The 19,732-nt window shown below is 42.4% G+C and overlaps 1 protein-coding gene across 2 annotated transcripts in view; it reads left to right on the top strand.

Moving 5' to 3' along the window:
* The window catches only part of LRP8 (LDL receptor related protein 8), a 224,954-nt gene that overhangs the window by 151,865 nt on the left and 53,357 nt on the right, over positions 1–19,732 (top strand). For both annotated transcript variants that reach the window (XM_077333684.1, XM_077333685.1), the window contains exon 4: positions 10,012–10,140. In XM_077333684.1, the coding sequence (XP_077189799.1) occupies positions 10,012–10,140 (129 nt within the window). The remainder of the gene's footprint in view (positions 1–10,011; positions 10,141–19,732) is intronic.

Genomic DNA, 19,732 nt, shown 5'->3' on the forward strand with positions numbered 1-19,732 from the left:
TGGTAATAACGGTAATGATTCTATGATTCTATGATTCTACATCTTGGCTTTAGGATGCTTAGGGCTGATCCTGCATTGAGCAGGGGGTTGGACTAGATGGCCTGTATGGCCCCTTCCAACTCTATGATTCTATGATTCTATGAACAATGTGGAAAAATGGTCCACCCATTTGGAAGCTGGAATAGGACATACAGTTTTATTTGACTTGTTTGTTAAGGCATTGGTCACAGTTCTCCAGAATATCCAGTTGTCAGATGAATTTAGTGCTTTGTTTAATGATTCCCAGTTTCTGTTGTGGAACTCGGACAAGTATCATTGCCACTAAAAATCTTAGGATACAGTCCTAGAAATCGAGAAGCCTGAGTTACCTTGATGACTGTGAAGCAGCTGTGACAGAATATGTGGCAAACTAAGCCCAAGTGCAAGTTTGTTGTCCTTCTAGAGAATCAACCACAAGACACCAGACTGGATGAATGCCCGAGACAGGGATTATATTGTTTAGGAATCTTTTGGAGCAACTAAATCAGGGGTAGTCAAACTGTGGCCTCCAGATGTCCATGGACTACAATTCCCAGGGGCTCATGGGAATTGTAGTCCATGGATATCTGGAGGGCCGCAGTTTGACTACCCCTGAACTAAATGGTCTAGAAATACATAATCATTATGACTAAGATAAAATTATGCATTTAGTGCCATGAATGGAGCTGCCCTTGAGGCAGGAGAGAACCTGAGTCACATGAGGACCACCAAACATTATACTGGGTTCATTAAATGTTGCAAGTATTAGGAAGCTTGCAACATTTAATCTGCATTTAAGTCAATTAGCAGACTGAGGAATTCTGGTGCCTTTTCCCATGTGATGCTGTCTTTGATCATTTGCACTTTTGTAAAATGAATTTCAAGTGTTCTTAACTGACTGCAAAGCTTATTTCACACTGGCAGCACTCTGACCTTCATAATTCAGTCTCTTCCAAAACATTTCTCTCTCTCTCTCTCTCTCTCTCTCTCTCTCTCTCTCTCTCTCTCTCTCTCTCTCTCTCTCTCTCTCTCTCTCTCTCTCTCTCTCTCTCTCTCTCTCTCTCTCTCTCTCTCTCTCTCTCTCTCTCTCTCTCCTTTGAATGAATGAAAAAAGTTGATAGATGTGCAATGGTAATGTAATAATTGTTTTATCTTCCTGGTTCTCAAAATATTCTGTGAAGTATTCTTTATGTACAAGTTCATTCTGATCTTCACCCATAGGTTTCTTCCCCCCAAACTATTATTCCAGATAATTAGTTAATTAGCACTGAGCAGCCCTATGACATGGCACTTATCTTTTCCTCTAACTTAAAGGAATTGTGTATTTTGGCAGCTATAATGAAGAAATGACTTTTTTCTGGACAAAAAATCTTGCCTGGCAACAAACGTAACTAATCATTATCTCATCTCAACTGATCATTCATATTCCATCATTTCACAATGGACTGATGAAGAGAAGGCTGTGAAGTTCCCAATTTATGTAGATCAAGGAATGTCAAATATGTTTGCTACAATAAAAAGGTAACAGTTCTTTTATCCAAAGCTTCATGTAGCCTGGAGATCTACAAACTACTGAAGCAAGAGGATTCACAAAAAGATGCCTAAACTATAGTATGTCCATTTGGACTGAGTTGCACATCCCCTGCATTTACTAGTAGTGAGGACAGATTGATGGCTGTCTTGCTTGCATAAATGCTGGGGTCTTGCATTTGCATTGGTCAACTTTTCAAGTATGCAAACAGAGTTTTATGCAAGAATCTGAGAGGTGTTTCTATAGACTGACACATTTGAATAGATGACATGCCAACTCTAAAAAGTTTAGTAATCTAAAAAGTATTGGATAGGTATTATAGACAGGATAAACTTATTCTCAGGCATCTGTTGAATGCATTAGAAAGATATTCTAATGTATTTTGGAGAGATGATGTTTGGTATTGAATTATCAGTGAACACAGGATAAGTCAGCAATATCTGCAGTTTACTTGAGGCAGCAAATTCATCTCCCCGCAGTCTCAACTGGACCATAGACCATGCATCCTCCTGACATGGAAATAGTATAGCTCTAGGACTACCAGTAGTGCTTCTCCAAATCTGGGAAGACAGTATACAAAGGAATTAAAGAAAACAGTGGCAGATGGATCCAGAGTTCATCGTCTGCAAAGCTGCTGCATTCTCTGTTTAAACTATGAGTTGCTGTCACTTGCTTATTGGACCAGCTGCAGCTCTGAGGCTTGATGATACATTCATTTCTTCAGATCAGTTTAAGGAAATGTTCATCTAAACCATATGGCTTTGGACTTTAGAAACAGCACCTGCTCTTTCAACAGATTTGTGAAAGACAATTTCCTCAAATACCCACTCTTACATTTGAGGCTTACAAGTTCATGTGCTGAAATTTTCCTGTCTGAAGGGCTTTTGAGAACAACCCTGTAAATCCTGCTTTTACTTTTAGACATATGTCTTGTGAACACCTTTGTATTTTAAGAACTTTGCCTGGGTTGTCTATCTCTTCTCCATAGAAAGCGCGGAGACAGATGGTGGTGCTCCTACCTCAGTCTGTCTTTGTCAAGAATGGAGATTGCACAGTAGTGCTTATAGCTTGCTTGCCAAGTATTGTAGCAGTGAATACCATAATGCCTGAAAAGAAGATAACATGCCTATAAACATATGCCAAGGAGCTGCAATTAGCACAGGCTCTAAATAACATGCTTATGCCATATTTTCTTTTTAATTGTTCAAAACTGCAAGAAGGGCATTCAAAATGGCCTACATGGCTCGAGTTGTCATATTAGGAATGCTACCTCCCTCCGCTTTACACATGTGGAGATACATCTGGAGATTCTATGCACCTCTAGTTAGAGAAATTTGATTTGCAAGTGGGTAAAGCAGGGTATTTTTTTAGAGTGAACTACAGAGTTTTCTCCTCTGGAATTTTCTGGAGGATATCCCCCCCCCCCTTTTTTTTTAAAGCATTTTCAGTGAAAGACATGAGGAGGAAATAGGATTAGGACATGGCACAGAGGAAGGGTCAACTGACTGACTGAAAAGCATGTTCCAGTTTGACTAAAGTTTTTATTGATTTCTGGCTTTGAAACTGAATTGTGAATTACCTACCTCAGCCTTCTGTGGTATTTCATACGTTTTGAATACTATTCTGGGCATTTAAAAGCTAACTAGATATTCTGTAAGACATTCTTAAAATAAAGAAAATAGAGCAATTCAATAACTAGATGGAACCAGGAAATGTACTCAATCCAAGGGCACTGAGGAGGCCCCTGGACCCCTGCACATATCACAAAACTTGAGGCCTTGGTCAGATTGTGGCCTGAAAGAGAGAATTGTAATTCAAAGATGGCAAGGAAGACCTGATTGTGACTACAAAGGCCACAGTTGTTGCACTGAATCCTTGAATATTTCAGCATATATGAGTCTCATTGAAGTGTGCTTCCCATGAGAAGGGTGACCAACTATTCAGCAAGCCACGCTTTCTCAGCCAGAGTTTTGTGAAACTCTGGGGTTTCTTGACAGCCCTGAAAGGGTTTCCTGAATGGGTGGGAGTTAACTATTTATATATATATATATATTAAATTTGTTAAAAATGTATTGGGTAATATGACCATATATCACTTTCCCTCCCAAAATGGCCAATGGGAATAGGAAGGGGAGGTGCCATAGGTGGGGGGTACACAGCTCTGCTTCCTGGCCATATTCTGCATGATCAGGCCACTTCTGCGGTTTCTCAAAGCCTGAAGTATGTTTCAGGGGTTTTTCAGTGGTAAAAGAGTTGAGAAAGGCAGCAGTAAGCTTACTGATGAGAGAGAATACTCAATCTCCTAAACTCTTAATCAGCCATACTCCTAGGTGACTTTTACCAGTTTAGTCCAATAGATCAGTAGTGCCCACCTTTTCAGGTACCACGGCTACTTTTTGTGGATTCCCACCACAATGATGTTAGTTGTTCTGTTAGTATCAGTTGACAGAAAAAATATATGATGACAGAAATATCAAAACAATAATACTTAGCATTTAGTTTCACCGGGCCGTTGTAATAACTCAACAGTTCCCATACTAAGCACCATTGTGATATATCTAGTCATCCTTTGACAAAGCTTATTTTTGTTTTTTTAGCCCAAGTCTAGGTGTCATTTACATAATATTGATGTTTCCTCCAAGTATTCACCCGCAGTTATAAGGCCCTGGTTCTTTTTGTCCTGAAATGAATACCTTTCAGGATATCCTGATAAAACACAGAGTTTATGTAGGATTAAGTATTGGATTTAAATTTCTTGATCATTCATTTATACTTATCCCCAAGATGATAACAGAATATGTTAATCTGTGTAAAACAACTCAGGTGTCTTTCCTGTCTATGCCAAGTATCCTTATGCAACTAGTACACTTCAGAATGATTCCCCAAGTCAGGGAGAGGAGTGATGCCAAAGAGAAGAAAAATGCTTGACCTCATTTGCCCCAGAGTGCAGTTTTTGTTCAAAAACCTAAGACTTGTATTTGTTAGAGGGCTGTAGTTCTTTGTGCAAAGCATAAGCTATTAGCCTGGGGACTTGAGAAACAAAGTAATTATCAAGCAAAATAACATAATAGCTAATATTTATCAAGTTTCACTGCTGTGATCCTGTTAATAGCATGACAAAATTCTGATACCAAAAGTTTTATTCAACATATTTGGTTTACTGAGAATAATTTCATTTGAAGCCTTTGACCAGAAATTATTTTAGCCTTAAAACATAACATTTTACCCAGAGCTGTTTCATGTAGGCAACAGCAAGGAAAGTACACAGAGGATGCTAGTGCAAGGTAAATTTCACAACAAGCCATCATAAATAGCACTGGGGGCACACTACATCACTTGTTATATTTTCCAAGTGTGTTTGTGGGTGAAGGGGGTGTCCATCTATATACCTTATGGATGAAGATAAAATATTTGTCTGTTTTGCTGAACAGGGAATAGCAATTTTCCCCCCAGTCCTTTGTTGTCTCAGTGGTCATCAGAATTAATTCACTAGCTAATGGTCCAGTGTAGTGACTGGTTAAATGTCCTGAAGCTGATGTTTGAACAAATCCAGTCTCTGTAATTGTTTTTAAAGTGTCCCTCAGGTATGCCACTCTAAATATTTGTCTAGAGTCTTTCTAAATCTTTTACCATTGAGAAACCCCTGAAACATTCCTCAGGCTTGGAAAAACACCAAAAGTGATGTCAACAGGCCACACCTCCCCAGAAGTCACATGTCACTAGATTTGACATCACCTGGACACTCCCACTGGTTGAGACGTCCTGCTCGGTTGCTCCCACACCCCCAATGCCAGAAATGTCTCAGTAGCCTACTCTGCTGGTCTGGGAACAGGGCTGGAGTAGGCCTTTGTTGCTCCCACCCCCAATACTGGGCTGCTGTCTCTGGGATGGCCTCCCTGTCTGTCCTCTTCACAAAGCTCCACACATGCCGGTTAGAAAGGTAGCTCCCGCATGCAGCTCATTTGGCTGCTGCAGTTGCATGGTTCAGCCAAGCTGGCTCGTGAGGGGCAGCCATGAGCCAGCGCTCTACCTTCTCCAGCTTACCTGGGGGTGGCTAGCCATGGCCTGGAAGAAAAAGCAGAAATCGGGCTGCAGGGACAAGGATTTGGGCCCCCTTTTTCCCCACGCTACTGGGAGCTTCCCTTGTTTTCCAGACAAAAGCTGCAACAATGTCCCCCATCCACTCATTTTCTTCTCTTCCCCTGCAGTGAATGAAACAAAAGTCAGCCGGACTTGTTGGAAGCAACTTCTCACTCCACATGGCTCTTAGTTTTTAAAAAAATGCAGGCTTGCATTGGGTTGCCTGGGAATGCAATGAGGGCAAGCACCTCACTAGTCCATTCCTTCTCCTTCTGTAGTGCTGCTGGGAAGGGGATGGCTGCAGTAAAGGTAAAGGTAAAGGTATCCCCTGTGCAAGCTCCGAGTCATGTCTGACCCTTGGGGTGACGCCCTCTAGCGTTTTCATGGCAGACTCAATATGGGGTGGTTTGCCAGTGCCTTCCCCAGTCATGACCATTTACCCCCCTGCAAGCTGGGTACTCATTTTACCGACCTCGGAAGGATGGAAGGCTGAGTCAACCTTGAGCCGGCTGCTGGGATTGAACTCCCAGCCTTATGGGCAAAGCTTTCAGACGGCTGCCTTACCACTCTGCACCACAAGAGGCTCATGGCTGCAGTACTTCCCCTTTAACTCCCCCAAGTGTGGCTGATGGGGCCGGGATTGCACCCAAGAAGTCAAAACACATCCTCACCCAGAGATGGAGCAGCTGCAGTGTTGGAGGCTACATTGCCCTCTGCCATGCCAGAAACAGCCCAGCAGCCCACTCTGCTGGGCCAGAACAGTGCTGGGGCTGCCATCCACCACTCTGTCACCCCCCTGCAACCCCCAATACAGTTAAATTAAAATGAGAGTACTTACCTCTCTGGACTCCAGCCTCTACCATGTGCCACAAGCCTCAGCCAGCAGGGATTTTTATGACAGGGACCCCTCCCCTTTCTACCTCCTCCAGGCCCATAATTTTCCATTCTGGGAGGGTAGAAACCATATATGGTCATGTCATTATTTTTTTAAAAACATATATATATGTTATATATATAACTCCCACCCAATCAGCAGAACCCTTTTGGGGCTGTCAAGAAACTCTAGGGTTTCATGAGCCCCCTGTTGAAGAAGAAGAAGAAGAGTTAGTTCTTATATGCCGTTTTTCCCTACCCGAAGGAGGCTCAAAGCGGCTTACAGTCGCCTTCCCTTTCCTCTCCCCACAACACACACCCTGTGAGGTGGGTGAACCTGAGAGAGCCCTGATATTCCTGCTCGATCAGAACAGTTTTATCAGTGCCGTAATGAGCCCAAGGTCACCCAGCTGGTTGCATGTGGGGGAGCGCAGAATCGAACCTGGCATGCCAGATTAGAAGTCCGCACTCCTAACCACTACACCAAACTGGCTCTGAGAAAGCCTGATCTAGCGTGTTATCACAGCAAAACACTTGCCTACTATTTTCTTGTCTCAGAACAAATCAAGGACAATGTTAGAAATTCTTGACATGGTAGTGGGAATGCTAGCTTCATTGTTCAAGTTAGTAGCACATTTCCACAAAAATGGGCCTTTTTTCACACTCACGGATGCTGTCTAGCCTGCTAATGAAAAGGTCTGTAGGTTTCCCATAAGTAGAAGTGAGCAAAGTCCGTTTTGCGCATGCGTGTTGAGTACCTGTATGGTGAGAACCTGACAAATGGTCTTGCGAAAACAAATCCATTCTGTTATCTCTCCTTTCCCTAATACATAATGCTTCTGTGCCTGAAAAGCTCAGCAGTGGCACAAGAGGAAGCCAAGCAGTGGGGCGCCAGTTAGGCTCTACGATTTCTGTGAAAGAATTTGTAATGTTGGTGTGTAAAGAAAGCAAGTAGAATGAATGGGCTATTGGCTGTGGCGAGTCAATGGAACCGTCTTGTCGTCTTCTCCCATGTCTCCCTATAAATAAAGCATTGTTGTCCATCGTTGGCATTTGTGTTTCATTGTGATAAATTGGGCTTGATGTGTCTGACATTTTAACCGAGTTTGTTCAATGTCCTCTTTTGGGGAAGGCCGCCTCTCTGTGTTTTGCATCGCCACAAACTCCCCAGCCCGGACAGCGGTCACTATCATGTACTAAGATAACCATTCATTTCTTCCCACTATAAGAAAGGAAATATTTTGGACACCAGTGGAAAAGCTATGTAAGCAAGTAAGCAGAAGGTGTTCCTCTTCACCTGTGACTGTATTCCATAGCTTGCTGTTATCAGGATTGCCTCAGAGATACAGACCAAAATATCCTTGGCTCCCCCCACCCTGCCCCAGTATTCTTTGATTTTATTTTGTTTGTGTATTTTCACAAGTTTATCCTATTCACATTGTAAGGCTTAGGTATGACAGTGAAGATTGTGTTAGCTCATGCTTAGCCACCAGTTCCATTCAATTCCCTGGCTAGAATTAATGAATAATGTGAGGCCTACTGCATGCATTTTTAAAAATGTATCCAATTACTCTGTTAATTAGATGATTAACCTCATGTCTCATTCTCTTCATAAATAGGCTCTTCCCTTCATTCCATTCCCCCCATTTTTTTTGTGGCAGCTGCTTCTTGTCCAGGTTAGGGCTCAAAATAATCCTAATACATACATCTTCCTTGTCAGTTTGCTGAGTTTCATTGTAATTTCATATTTTCATTGTTTGTCCCACCCACCCTGCCCCCAATCCTTTCAAAAAGTACAAATTCTCTAGCAACTTCACCCTCAGGCCTTTCTGACAGTGAGAGAAAATTCTGTTATAGAAACAGAGAAGGCCAATTCCTCAGAGACTTGCCCTCAAATAAATACATTTTCACCTGAACAGTTGTTTTGTTTCTTGTCCATTCCTGCCATGTCTTGTAATTTCTTAGTCCTTTTTTGTGTGTGTGCCAGAATTGTGGGTTAAAAGTGCAAGATTATAGAAATTAAATTGCTTACATGTAAAACTGAGTAAAGCTTCTATTGCCAGAGTGTTTCTAAATAGGATATTATGTCATGGAAAAAAGGAGAAGCGGAGGTAAAATACCATTGCTGTGGCATTCTGATGATGTCAGCTCTAGGGGTTCAAGCATTCTTTGTATCTGGGGACTGTCTCTGGCATGTGCTTCCCCCTACATAGGCAATCTCGATAGAAAAACAGAAAAAAATTGACCTGGAATGCATCTATAGCTGTATACAGATACACCTCTAGATTCTTTCTAGGACAATCCTTTTTTGTTTACACAAGTGTGTGTGTGTAAACATACACACCCACACACACTAATATGTACTTTACAGATTCAAGTGAGTAGCCGTGTTGGTTTGAAGCAGCAGAGCAAATTTAGAGTTGAGTGGTACCTTTAAGACCAACAAAGTGCTCATACTTTGAATAAAACTTTGTTGGTCTTAAAGGTGCCACTCGACTATAAATTTATTATGTACTTAACAGGAAGTGAAACAAAATGTAATTGAGATCTTCAGCGCATACCACTAAAAGTCTTGTGAGTGAGAGGCTGCACTGAGGAGTGGGGAAGCACAAGGTCCACCAACTCAAGGGGAAGGCACTGCTGAGGTTGAGGCACACAGGAAAATCCACAGTTGCCAGCACCTTCTGCTGACATATTGCTGGATGCAGCCCAGTGTTTCCACACATGCACTGGTGAATTGAGAATATGTCTTCTATCTGCATTATCTCACAGCATGCCATAGCCTGTCTGGAGCTTCCCTAGCCTTCTGGGGCAGCTGCAGTAGAAAGGGAATCTAGAAAAGCTCTGGTATATTCACAGTTCTTTGGATGCACATCTATGACTGTGACCCAAAGAGAGGTATAATAATTTAACCCAGTAGGGCTTTCTACTTAAGCATTTGATTTTTCAGATCTTGACCACTAGTAACCATTATAAAGTAAAATATAGTACCTGTATTTGTTGAGCAGTAGTAGGATAATACATAAGGAAGAGTGCAGCACTTCCATAATGTATGAATGTTGTAAAAGAAAACCACACACCAATTGTTATCTGCTTCATAGATTTCCTCATCCTTGGGATTTTGTTTTATTAAAATCTGTTTCACATTCCATTTTGTAATCTTTTTTCTATTAATCATGGATGTTTTCCTTTACAATTCTTGTGTTTTCTGTATCTTTGTAAATGAACCTCACCACTGTTGGTTATTCAACATACATGAGGGGAGGGGTCAAATAAAGCTTTGCCTCATGCCACAGTGTGTTTTGAGAGTCTGGATGCCTTAGTGCTGTGAAGCATGATGACCTCGGCCACCACAAACAAAGGTTTCTAGCAAGATTTGTTCTACCAAAAAATTTCAGCTTTGAGTAGAAATATGCCTAAAATGCAATGCATGTAAGATTTTTTGCAGAGTTGTTTAATGACTGTTCCTCTTTAAAGTAACAGGTGTTTTATTTTTGCAATTTTTATAGCCAGACAACTATGTCCAGCTGAAAAAATCAGCTGTGGAGACTCCAGCAACAAGTGCATCCCTTCTTCCTGGAGATGTGATGGGGAGAAAGACTGTGAGAATGGAATTGATGAGGCTGGCTGCACTAGTGGTAAGTTTCAGTATACCATTATTTGAACTTCTGTAGCTCCCACAGCAGAGTGCCTTATCCCTCCTGCCTCTCACACACCTGCCTGCCTTCATCAGGATATGTGCAGTGCATTATACAGTGGAGCAGGTTATCTATCTGCTAAAATCCAAAATAGCACTGAGGAGGAGTAGGGGATATTCTTAACATGATGTTGATGCAGGGACACATGGATTGCTCAGTCTCCCCTGGCTTCTAGGGCACAGAGTAGTAGTGAATGAGTATACGCTGAAAACCCATTTTCTCTGTCATTGGGGTTGGATTTAGTGATGCTCGAGCAGGAAGCAATGTGTAGTTAGCTCAGTTTGTGCAAACAATAGCAAAAAGGATGGAGCTACATAGTGTTTTAATACTTTTCATGAAATAACGTGTTCATTGAATAATGCAATGTACAGCACATAGTTCACGTTTTCATTTATTTTATTATATTTATATACTGCCTCTCCTTACGGCTCAGGATGGTTTACATTTGAAATTGTGATCCAATACAAGGAAAGTTGTGATCCAATACAAGGAAAAAACATAATTATGAACATATAACATTACTAATGGCATAACATTGAACAGTAGAACATTTAACATTTTTGATGATTAACACTGCACCGTGGCTCAGTTCTTCATCTGCAGAGTGCAGATTGTGGATGAGGCCCCCCTGGGGCTCCAGTTTGATGGAGTTGGTTCACTGGCCTCGACCCAAGGCTTGGAGGAAGAGCTTAGTTTTGAAACTGTATCAAAAGAAATATATTTTGCTGTGTCTTGTGCAAGGATACAGTTGCTTCAGGCTAGCAGATAGTAAGAAGTAAGGGCCAAACTACACAATGTGCTTGGGGGTTGTGGTTTCCTTGACCCAACTCACTTTCCCAGCAATACCACGGTGAACTCACTTACTCAAAAGCCACAGGAAACTGATTGAGATTGGGACTGCAATGTGGGTGGAGGAAGGACTCAGCCTTCCCCGCTGTGCCTTTTCCCCAAGCCAAAATGGCTCCCTGGGGATGGTTTTGACCCATTGTAGTACTGCACATACCACATATATCATGTAGTTTGGATCTAATTTTAGTGCTCCAACTTCTGCAACAATGGCTGCACATGTGAATACATTCCATGAGACATAGCCCATTGGACTCAGGGATCCTGTTAAAAAATTCCATGCTAGAAAGTGCCATAAACTCCTGAGTCAGAATGTATAGTGCATAAGAATAAATACATAGGCTGTGGGGGGACTTGAGCCTTGGTAACACTAGGGAAAAGTGAGTCAAGCAATTCCAAAAAACAGGTTTGGCATTGAGTCAGTGGCTTGGAACCATAAATCTCTGCTGATTCTCCCTTCCCAGTCCAGGTTTTAAATAGCTTGACATAACTAGTGAATGCCCTTTGTATTTCTGCTGATTAGATTTGTACTTCCTGAATTTCATGGTCTCTCAGCCTTGCTCCCGTTTTTTCAAACCTCCTGTATCTAATGACAGCTTAGTGCAGATCTAGTCATAGCATCTGCACAGTGGGCTGCTATCCATGAAAGTTTGTTGGAATAAAGTGTTGTTGATCTTTTAAGTGCCACAAATCTCCTGTGGTCCCGCCCCCCCCCCCCCCAATGAAGACAACAATATCTCAGCTGTTTAAAACTCATGAGGTTTGCCCAGAATTGATGCCAATCCTTTATGTTATCCAAAACTGGTAAAAACCTTTAGTTCCCATCCCATTTCTTCTCAGTTTAACATCTTCTTCACTCTTCCTGTCTTATCTTTGTGTTATGCGTCTTCCCAATCTGGAAAGGAAAAACGAATGTTACGGCTCCCTCTTGCTTCTTCCTGTGTCTGATTTCCCACCCTCCTTTTATCTTGCTCACTCAAAGGTTTGTTTGGAGTACAGCCTTTCATCATATTAAAGCTTCCTGTCATGGGGGAATTACCCTCTGAGAGTTGTTCTCCTTCTTCCGGTTCCCAATGCAGAATATTGCTGCCATTGACTGTGTGTTGCTTGAGCTGGGTACCAGGGATAGATCGGGTGTCCTTCTGGTTTACCATAGACCTAGTTTGCTACTGGATACTCTGTCTGAGCTGGCAGAGATAGCCTCAAGCTTGGTGCTGGAATCTCCCAGTCTGTTGGTGTCGGTGTATTCCAACATATGTAGATACATGAAACAGCCACACTGACCCATGCTTCTGCAATCTTTAGGCTAGATTGATGTATCACACACTACATTGTCTCATCTTCTTTTGCAAAATAAAGTGTTTCAGATATTTCAGTTGTTCCCAAAATTTCTGTTTGGGAACAAAAACATGTTTTTCCCTGGCTTCAAAATATTTGGCCATTCTACATTTCTAAACATAACTCCATGTGGGGCCTGCAGACCTCCTGGAATCACAACAGATCTGCCAGCTACAGAGATCAGTTCTCGGCAGGGTTGCCAGCTCTGGGCTGGGAAATCCCTGGAGGTTTGGACATGGAGCCTTGGGAAGGGAGGGTTTGGGGAGGGGAGGGACCGCAACAGGGCAGAATGCCACAGAGGCCACCTTCCAAAGCAGCCATTTTTTTCTTTGTCGCCTGGAGAACAGTTGTAATTCTGGTTGATCTGCAGCTCCCACCTGGGGGTTGGTAGTTTAAGTTGCCATAAAGGAACTGGCTGCTTTGGAAAGCTCAGTCAATGGCGTTATACCTTTTGAATTTCCCCCCCCCCTTCCTCAAACCCCAGCTTTCCCAAGCTCCACCTCTCAAATCGTCCAGACTTTCCCAGCACGGAGTGGGCTACCCTCTCTCCTTCCCATCCTGCAGCCAACCCTCTGCCTTCACCTTTCAGTCTCCCCACGCCCAACACCCACACACAGCCTCTGCAACAATGTGAACCAAGTAGCTTGCGTTATTATCTTTGCCTTTTTATCTGCACCACAACCCTGCAAGGTCAGCTAGGATGAACGTATGGGACTGGAGTGAGAAAAGGAATGATAGTGGTGATCCAGCACGCATTATATCCTTGGACTTTAAGAAGGCTTTCGAAATTCTCTTTTCTGCTCAACACAATACAGGCAGACGTCTTATCAAATACTAACTGGCCATGTGGGGCGAGGTGGTTAGTATTCACATGGGGAATAATGAGCCAACAGCCTGATAGTATCTGGGAAAATAGGTGTCTAATTGGTGGCTCATCTGTCTGTCAGTAAGCAAACATGATGTTTCTAAGATTCTTTGTCTTGTGACACTAAAGTGAGACTAGAAGGAGATGCTTCGGAGGAGTGTGGCATGCAAGAGAGGGGTGTTGATCCCTTCTTGTCTATGGTATTTGATAAGATGTCTGCCTATTGTGCTGAGTGGCACCGAACATTTCACTATTCTTCTGTGACTGATTGGCAGTCTGTAGAGGAATATCAAAACCTCACTGGAAATCTGCAGAAGAATATTCAAAGCCTCATTCTCGCTTGGCAGGATGCTACAGTTGTCTGGCTCACTAAGTGGTTGCAACATGTTGTGTTAGGTCTGTATTCATGCAGTGAAGGTGAGGTGGGGAAAGTCTTGCTCCTCCCCAGAGTCACAGTACAGTATAGAAGCCTCTCTTCCTTTCTGAGTACCACTTAATCTGATTTTAAGTGCTCCCATGAACCATCCGATCATTAGCTTTAAGCAATAGTTACTAAAAGCACAATGCATCCTGCTTAATTCTGCTCCAGAGACTAAACCACCTGCAGCTCAGTGATCTCACAGATGAAATATCCATACTATTAATGGAGGCATCTCTCTCTATTGATCTATTGAGTTAGGCACCCAAAGGGATGTTTTTATCTGGGAGAGCAGCATGAGTTCCTTCAAACAGAAACAACTTTGGCTTCATTTTCCTGAACATACGTCTTATTAAGTTTTGAAAGAAATTAATCAGAATTCCTCCTCCACAACATAGACACACACACAGCTGTTGCAGCAGCTACTCATTCGGATTGGAGAACTATTGTATAGTATTTGACATCTTATACTCATTGCCTGATTTTTAAAAGGGCCTTAAAATACAAGAAGTGGGTGATTCCTGTGGAGGATTATCCTGCTGTATCTATTGAAGGTGAAGATAAAGTGTGCCATTGCTTGATAGTAGTCCAGTCATGTACTTGTTATTCAGTACTGTACATTTGTTCCAATGCACACTAGAATCCTTGCATTCTTGCATCTTCCAAAGTGTTTCTGTTCTTGCCTGAGGAACAGAAAACTTCTTTCCCGTGATCTTTTTTCTCCCCTCTGGTAATATGAATTCCTTCTGCAGTAATCAAAAGACAGCAAACTCTGTGATGGGTAGATGAAAGAAGGGCCTGCCTTCTCCCATGCTTGCCATAGAAAAATGTCAGTCCTATGATATTAATAGTGTAAACAATGTTTCCTAGTCTTAATGGTCTTCCCATTGGGTGGAATTCTGTACACCTAAACTATTTCCAAACTATGGTATTTCAATGTTAGCAATTTCATGGATCCTATATGTTGCTCATCATCTGGAATTAAAAGCCTGGGTAAATAAAATGGACTTGCAGCATCTCCTAAAAATTTCTAAAGGTAGTCATGCCCCTCGCCTCTTCAGGAAGCCAGTTCCACAAAATGAGAGCTACAATGAAAAAGACTTGGGTTCTGGATGAGCCATGTTAGGTTGGGGAACAGGCAGTAGGTAGCAGCCTGAGAACAAAAGCTGGTGCATGGGGACATAAAAGAGGAGATAGTCCTTTAAATCTAGATAGTGAATCCATTGCTATAAAGAACTTTAAAGAGACCTTGAACTGGAAAGAAAGAAACTGGCAGCCAGTGTCACTTTTGAAAAGACGCCCACAAGGTCTGTTCCCATCAGCTAAGCCCTGACAATAATCAGGCTGCTACATTCTGAACCAGCTGCAGTTTCCGGTTTTCTTCTAGGACAGCCCAATGTAGTGTGCATTACAGCAGTATAACCACAAGGTTACAAAAGCATGTGTGGTTGGACCAGCAAAAGCGAGTGCTAGCAAACCAGGTGCATATGGTAGAAGGCAGTCTTGGCCACTATGCCAGCTGGCTTTTCAAATACCAAATCTGGGTCCATGAGCACCCACAAGCACTTTACTTGCTCTTCAAATGCTAACTTCTCAAAACAAAATTAATCCACTGCTGCTAAGACCTTCCCAATGTCTTCAGAAGTGACTTCAGTATGTTCTGCTTTAGCCTCCTCACCACAGCCTCAAAACACTGGTTTAGAACACTGGAAGAACACTGGAACCTTGTGTTAATTACTTTATTTCATTCTTTCTCCCCCAAATGGGACTCAGGGCGGCTAATAGTAAATAAAACACAGCAATAAAAACAATACAAAGATACAATAAATAATCTTTAAAATATAAAATGGTTAAAAATCAATTCCAATTAAAATCCATCCACTATCAAGCAGGGTAGGATACATGGGTTGTGAAGACACAGCTGAAGTATATCAGCTGCCTGATGGATCACAGTTTCCCAGAGACCACCAGAAAAAGAGCAGCCTAGCATGCGACGATCTCTCTCCGTCCATGATTACATTCTGGGACCAATCCTAAGGAGAACCAGCTGAAGGCTATATTGCTCCCACCTAGGAAGGCTAGGTGGTTGACCAGGACCAAATGGTTGACTAGATCAAAGACAAAGTCTGGTTGAGTTGTGCAACCTGGCTGCTAGGTCTACAAGAAGAAGAGTTGGTTCTTATATGCCGCTTTTCCCTACCCGAAGGAGGCTCAAAGCGGCTTACAGTCGCCTTCCCATTCCTCTCCCCACAACAGACACCCTGTGGGGTGGGTGAGGCTGAGAGAGTCCTGATATTACTGCTCGGTCAGAACAGCTTTATCAGAGCCATGGCGAGCCCAAGGTCACCCAGCTGGTTGCATGTGGGGGAGCACAGAATTGAACCTGGCATGCCAGATTAGAAGTCCACACTCCTAACCACTACACCAAACTGGCTCTCCCCTGTAGCTCAGGGCAGTTTGCATAAAACAGGTAACAGTTTACCTGTTTCCATAATAGTTTCCATAATACAGATACCTCAGTAGTTGAAGAATAATAATGCAGTAACAAAATTACGGGGCGGTGTTTTCCATGGGAGGGAGGCTTGGGGCCAATGGGAAGTGATTGATTCAGGTCGACCTCAACCAAATGCCTGGTGGAGGAGCTCCCTTTTGCAGGTCCGGCGGAATTGTGGAAGTTCAGGCAGGACCCTGATCTCCACTGGGAGCTTGTTCTACCAGGTGGGGGCCAGGATGGAGAAAGCTCTGGCCCTGGCTGAGGTCAAGCAAGCTCCCTTGGGGCCAGCAATCACTAAGAAGTTGGAGGTAGCAGAATGTAAGGGGAGTGTAGCCAGAGAGGCGATCCCTAAGGTACACTGAGCCCAGGCCACATATGGCGTTAAAGGTGATTACAAAAACTTTAAGCCTGATCTGGAATTCGACTGGAAGCCAGCGCAGCTGTTGGTTGATGGGCCGAATGTAGGACCTCCATGGTGTTGCTGTGAGTACCTGACTGCTGCGTTTTGGACCAGCTGTAGTTTCCAGATCATGTTTAAGGGCAGGCCTGTGGTACAGCGAGTTGCAGAAGTCCAGTCTAGAGGTGACTGTTGCGTGGATCACTGTGGTTAGGTGTTCCATGGTCACGTAGGGTGCTAGTAGTTTGGCCTGGTGAAGGAGAAAAAAATGCCAGCCGTGCTACTGTTGTGATCTGTTTCCTCATGGGTCTCTGTAGATACCTTATTTCTTCTTGTTTACTAGGGCTCTTTCTCAGGCCCTGGTTCTTGCTTTGGTGTGTGGATTTGTTTCTGGATTCATTTTGTGACTTATGTGTTTTAGGAGGGATGGTCCAAATCACTAGTGAGCATCTCAGGGTTACCTAATCCATTTATTTGTTGATGTAGGGTGTGATCTGTTGTGTGACGTTTGAGTCTGGAGGGGTAGTCCAGGCGGACCTTCCACCTGCAACCAATAGGGGCAGGAGGCAGAACTAAGCTTTTCCACCTCATTTCCTCTTCCCCCTTTAGGCTCTTTAAAGATTTTTTTTCTTTTCACAGCTGAGCCACACTGTACTTTTACAGAGAAGAAGGGGTGGTTACTGGCTGTAGTGGGGTCCAACATAGTTTCCATTGTGTTTGTGCTTCTGAGCAGATGCACACTATCTTGGTAGTGGCAGCACTAGCAAGAAGGGCAGGGACAGGCATACCATGGAGACTGAAAAATTGGAGACTGAAACAAACTGGGTTATTCTGGGCTGTTCAGAAGGTCTGTGGATGAACAATGATTTGAACTTGAGGCTCTGGGATCTAGCATTCTGTTTTTTCCCCCCATTGATGTGCTGTTCATCCTATCCACCTTAAAGGGATGTTAGTAGAGGACATCTTTGTACAAGAGAAACAAAAATGCCTGTGTCCCTGTTTGAACTCTCTAACAAGCATTTACAACATGCATTTTGTTCAATTTGTGCAAAAGACTTTGTAAATGAACTGCCTTACATTTAATTATGACAAACAGCTGATATTTGTGTACAAAAGCCACCCTTATTTCATTGTCTGGGTGGGATTGGATCCAAACACAGTCATTCTTATTTTTTCTTCTTGCTAACCTCCAGGATATATGTTGAGACTTTTCCTAAAGAACAATGAGGATTTCCCTGCAATTTCTCCTACTTCATAAGGAGCTCTAATACCTTATGTAGTGATCAAGTAGCAGCTGTATGCAGTGTTTAATTTATGAATAGTACAGGCATTAATCCTTCCAGCTGTCCAGTAGTTACACAGCTGTAAAACTGAGGTATGACATTCTTTTATAACTTTACCTTATTTGTTAAATACTTTTGCTGGATAATCTGTTCTTCTTCCCGTTCACCTGGCCAATCTCCATGATCATTTATAATTACTTTATGTTCTTTGCCAGCAACAAAAACTGAAATATATTAAAAGAAAGTTCTTTTCACCATGTCTTTTCACTATGCTTGAAGGCAAGGAAACTATCATAATGGTTTCAAATGCATTTTGGGGATTACAAAGTAAATTTTTAATTTCTGTCTTCTTTGCCAGGATCTTCCCAATCACAAAATTATTGTATCATATTTAAAATTATAATAGAAACATTATTTATATATCATAAGGAAAGAGCTTTGGGGGTTGCAGCTGTTTGATTATTTATTCAGAAAGTGTATATGCCACTTCTTCAAACCGGCTCAAGACAGCTTACAGTTTAAAACGGTAAAAACAATAAAATATTAAGAATAAAAGCACTTAAAACAGAGTAGTATAAAATGATGCTGTCCACAGGCTGGAAACTAACCATACAACAGCTTTACAAGATGGAATCCCTGTGTTAAAAACCTAAATAAAGAGCAATGTTTTGGCCTAGCACCTAATGAAGAATAAGGTAGGCACCAGCCAAGATAGAGATTAAAAGAATAAATTTCTGCATATGCTCATATGTGTTCAAATTTCACTGCAGGACAGATCAGAACTTGTAATGCTGGATGGAGAGCTGAATGTCCATGAAATTCCATAGTTATTTTTTCTAAGGCTTTTTTCTTGGTTCTTACAGGTTGCAGCTGTGGGGACTCAGATTTAAAGGGCAGATGACACTGAGGAGGGCTATGTAATTCTACCCCATCCTTCAGAATTGTTCAGGGTGGGTAACAGCAATAAAAGAGAGCCAGCTTGGTGTAGAGAGCCAGTTTGATGAAGTGGTTAGGAGTGTGGCATGCTGGGTTCAATTCTACACTCCCCCACATGCAGCCAGCTGGGTGACCTTGAGCTCACCATGGCACTGATAAAACTGTTCTGTCTGAGCAGTAATATCAGGGCTCTCTCAGCCTCACCCACTTCACAAGGTGTCTGTTGTGGGGAGAGGAAAGGGAAGGCGACTGTAAGCTGCTTTGAGCCTCCTTCAGGAAGAGAAAAGTGACATATGAGAACCAACTCTTCTTCTTCCTCCTCTTCTTCATCTTCATCATCATCATCATCTAAGATATGCCTGTCTTTGAAGTATATCAGTGCTGGATTTAGTCACCACCCTAAATCATTCCAAGGAAAGGTTTCAAAATAGACCCCAAATCATTCCTGCTTATTGGAGGCCATAAAAGTGCCTTCACCAGACAAAAGAAGGAGAAGAGATATACCGGTATTCCATCAGTTCATTTCCCAGCTGTACTATTAGCATTTGCCTTTGCCTGCTTTCATCTTGTTGACTGTGTCTTTCCGTGCCTTAACCACACCAGCCTATTGATCTGGAATTGGCTTGAGATACACACCTTGATCTGACATGAGAACTGGTTTGGACCTAGTATGGGAATATTTTAGCACATCCGTCACCATTGGTTTTCTAATCCGATTTCATTTTTCTAATCAGAATATTAAAAGTGGGTTAGGAACTCAACAGAGATTCAGAGGATCTGAATGTAATCTGATAACTTTAATTTGACTAAAGGAAAGCTCTTAAGACTCTAGCAAAGATTTTTCCGCACTAGACTGAAAAGGAGAGGAGAAATCCAGGAAATAGGCAGATTTTGCATCCTGTTCAATTAATGGCATGTCAAATGTGGATCTAAAGCAGATTTTTCTCAGTATAGC

Source organism: Paroedura picta, chromosome 4 (genome assembly GCF_049243985.1).
Source record: "Paroedura picta isolate Pp20150507F chromosome 4, Ppicta_v3.0, whole genome shotgun sequence".
In the NCBI taxonomy this organism is placed as follows: domain Eukaryota; kingdom Metazoa; phylum Chordata; class Lepidosauria; order Squamata; family Gekkonidae; genus Paroedura; species Paroedura picta.